At 34.8% G+C, this 2,712-nt stretch overlaps 2 protein-coding genes across 2 annotated transcripts in view; both read right to left on the reverse strand.

Annotated features, from left to right (window-relative positions):
• LOC114923213 (vomeronasal type-2 receptor 26-like) overlaps positions 1 to 405 on the reverse strand; it is a 10,581-nt gene extending 10,176 nt beyond the window's left edge. The window contains exon 1 of the mRNA XM_029285892.1: positions 341 to 405. Within this exon, the coding sequence (XP_029141725.1) occupies positions 341 to 405 (65 nt within the window). The remainder of the gene's footprint in view (positions 1 to 340) is intronic.
• A 1,390-nt stretch (positions 406 to 1,795) lies between these two features.
• Positions 1,796 to 2,712, reverse strand: part of LOC114923214 (vomeronasal type-2 receptor 26-like) — a 7,838-nt gene continuing 6,921 nt past the window's right edge. Inside the window, exon 6 of the mRNA XM_029285893.1 lies at positions 1,796 to 2,697. Coding sequence (XP_029141726.1) covers positions 1,796 to 2,697 — 902 coding nt within the window. The remainder of the gene's footprint in view (positions 2,698 to 2,712) is intronic.

Raw genomic sequence — 2,712 nt, forward strand, 5'->3', positions numbered from 1 at the left:
TCTTCCTCATCCAGACTCTTAATGTTATTTTCGTGGGGCATCTTGATTCCTTCAGTTCTCACTATTTTTCCTTGTTTGATAGTAAGTGTGGCACACTTGTCCAAGCCAAACTCCATTGCAATATCTTGGCTATATATATGGACAGTGTTGAGCAGCGATTCTATTTCAGATGATGTTTTTCCATACAGCTTCAGATCATTATTATTATTATTATTATTATTATTATTATTATTATTATTATTATTATTATTATTATTATTATTATTATTATTATTATTATTATTATTATTATTATTATTATTATTATTAAAAATGCAATCAATACTGTTTCTCGCCATACCTTGGCCTCAATCCTGACTGAAAAAGATCCAGGTAATCTGCTTCATCCAAGGCTTTTGGTAACATCTATTGAGATCCCATTTTTTACATGCGTTCTTCTGTGATAAAAGTTTTAATATTCTGAAGTACTAATGTCATGGTTCTGACAGATGAAACTCTTCAAAAGAACTTTGAGGCATTGTTTTCCTTAAAGAATCTTTTATTCGAGAAACTAAGTATTGGCACTACATACTTAAAGCCAAAAACTAAATTCCCCTCCCCTGGGCACAAAGTAACAAAGCACAATTCCCTCCTCCAATTAACAGTCATAAATCACATTCCCCAATTAGCTTGAAGCACGGGCTTGCTCTCAGCTGTCCAGCCCACCAAATTTTTATCAACTCTGGGCGCAATATCCTTGGATTCCCACAGCTGAATTATTATTGTTATGACTAGCTGGTCTCTCATCCACAATCCCCCTCCCAGTATCAACTAACTCTAAAGCAAAAGAGGAAAATGGCTGCATTTCAATCTGTTGTCAGAGCAAGAACATCCGATATTAGCAGCGTTGACAACTAAATTCACATACCTATGTGATATTTTTTTTTCCTTTTTATGACCCTGTAATCCCTTCATTCGGGATGGAATCAAGACGACTGAATGGATATTCTGAATACTACAGAATATTTTCATAGGGTAGGAATGGTTCAATTTTAGAGATAAAAAGGAATCTGATTTTCTATTTTTTTAATAGGGGATATTCATGTTATGCAAATGTTATCAATAATAAATCCATACAATACTTCCATAGTTTCCATATAAAATACCTGACTATTGGATTTGGTGAATTGTGATTCAATCAGATATTAAAAGAGACTACTGAAAACTACTAAGAAAAGGAAGAGATGGAGAGCATGCACCCCCGTAAAAAGGAAGCGGAAAAACTAAAAGAAAATTCTTAATAGATCCACATATATGACTTAATTTCATATCTTGTCCTGACTCAAAAAGAAAATTGTCAAGTTAGATGGGGTAAAATCCTTGGAATAATTATTCACGATGATAGATGCATTAATTTTATTAAAATGTTTGTTTTCTTATAAAAACTAATAACATAATAAATAAAAAGAACAAACTTAAAGCAAAAATTGTATTCTTATCCACTTTTTTTGTTATAAAAGAAATCTATTTATTGGCCTACTGAAACTAGAATTCACACATTTGAATTTTCCCTTTTAAAAAAGAAAATTGCTAATATTACCTCAAAACATATTAGTATTACCCACTAAGTTCTGTGAGCCTTCTTTGAAAATTGTGGATAAAAACCATAATTTGACAGAATTTTTCATAAATTCAGGTTTCAGAGCTACAAGTAAATCACAATGCTAAACAATCTCTTCACACCTATAAGAATATATTTAAAAGATTGAATTTTGACATTTCTCCTCTCAACTTAAAAACATAATCAAAAAGGTTTTTAAACATGTCTTCTTATCAGTTGATCCCTGTTGTTTAAATCAGGTCTAAATACAATAATGTAACATTTGGGGAAAAAGATGCATCCTAGAAGCCCAGCACTAGAAGACAAAATGGAGAATATTTCCACAGCCACCATGGCTTTTCCTCTGGTGCTCAGGTACGTTGGAACAAAGGAGACCCACACACTGCAGAAAGCCAACATGCTGAAGGTGATGAACTTGGCTTCATTAAAGCTGTCAGGAAGTTTACGAGCCTGGAAGGCCACAATGAAGCTGGCAAGTGAAAGGAGAGCCATGTAGCTCAGAACACAATAAAACATAAAGACTGAGCCTTCATTGCATTGTAGAACCATTTCTTCAATTCTTGAGTATATGTCTAACTCTGGAAATGGGGGAGAGGTGGATATCCAAACAATACAGATACTTGCTTGGAGCAGAGAGCAGAGAAGGACAATAGAAACAGCCAGTCTTTTCCCCACCCATGTCCTTATCCGAGATCCTGGCTTGGTGGCCTTGAAGGCAAGAGAAACAAGGATCGTTTTGGCCAACACACAAGAGATGGACAATGAGAAGGTGAGACCAAATGCAGACTGTCTGAGGAGACAGTTTACTCTCCCAGGTTGTCCAATAAAGAGCAAAGAGCAGAAGAAGCAAAGCAGAAGGGAGATGAGGAGAGTGTAGGTGAGATCCCGGTTGTTGGCTTTCACAATAGGACTGTCTTTGTGCTTAATAAATATTCCCAACACCCATATTGTAGTGAGGAAAAATAAAGTAGCAATAGTGGCTAAACTGAGTCCTAAAGGTTCTTCATAAGATAAGAAGCTAATTGTTTTCATGTTGCATCCATCTTTCTTATGGTTTGCATATTGATCATCAGGACATTGAAAGCAAGCAACAGTATCTAAAAGGAAAAAAA

Source organism: Protobothrops mucrosquamatus, unplaced genomic scaffold (genome assembly GCF_001527695.2).
Source record: "Protobothrops mucrosquamatus isolate PMUCROS unplaced genomic scaffold, P.Mucros_1.0 scaffold2438, whole genome shotgun sequence".
Lineage (NCBI taxonomy): Eukaryota > Metazoa > Chordata > Lepidosauria > Squamata > Viperidae > Protobothrops > Protobothrops mucrosquamatus.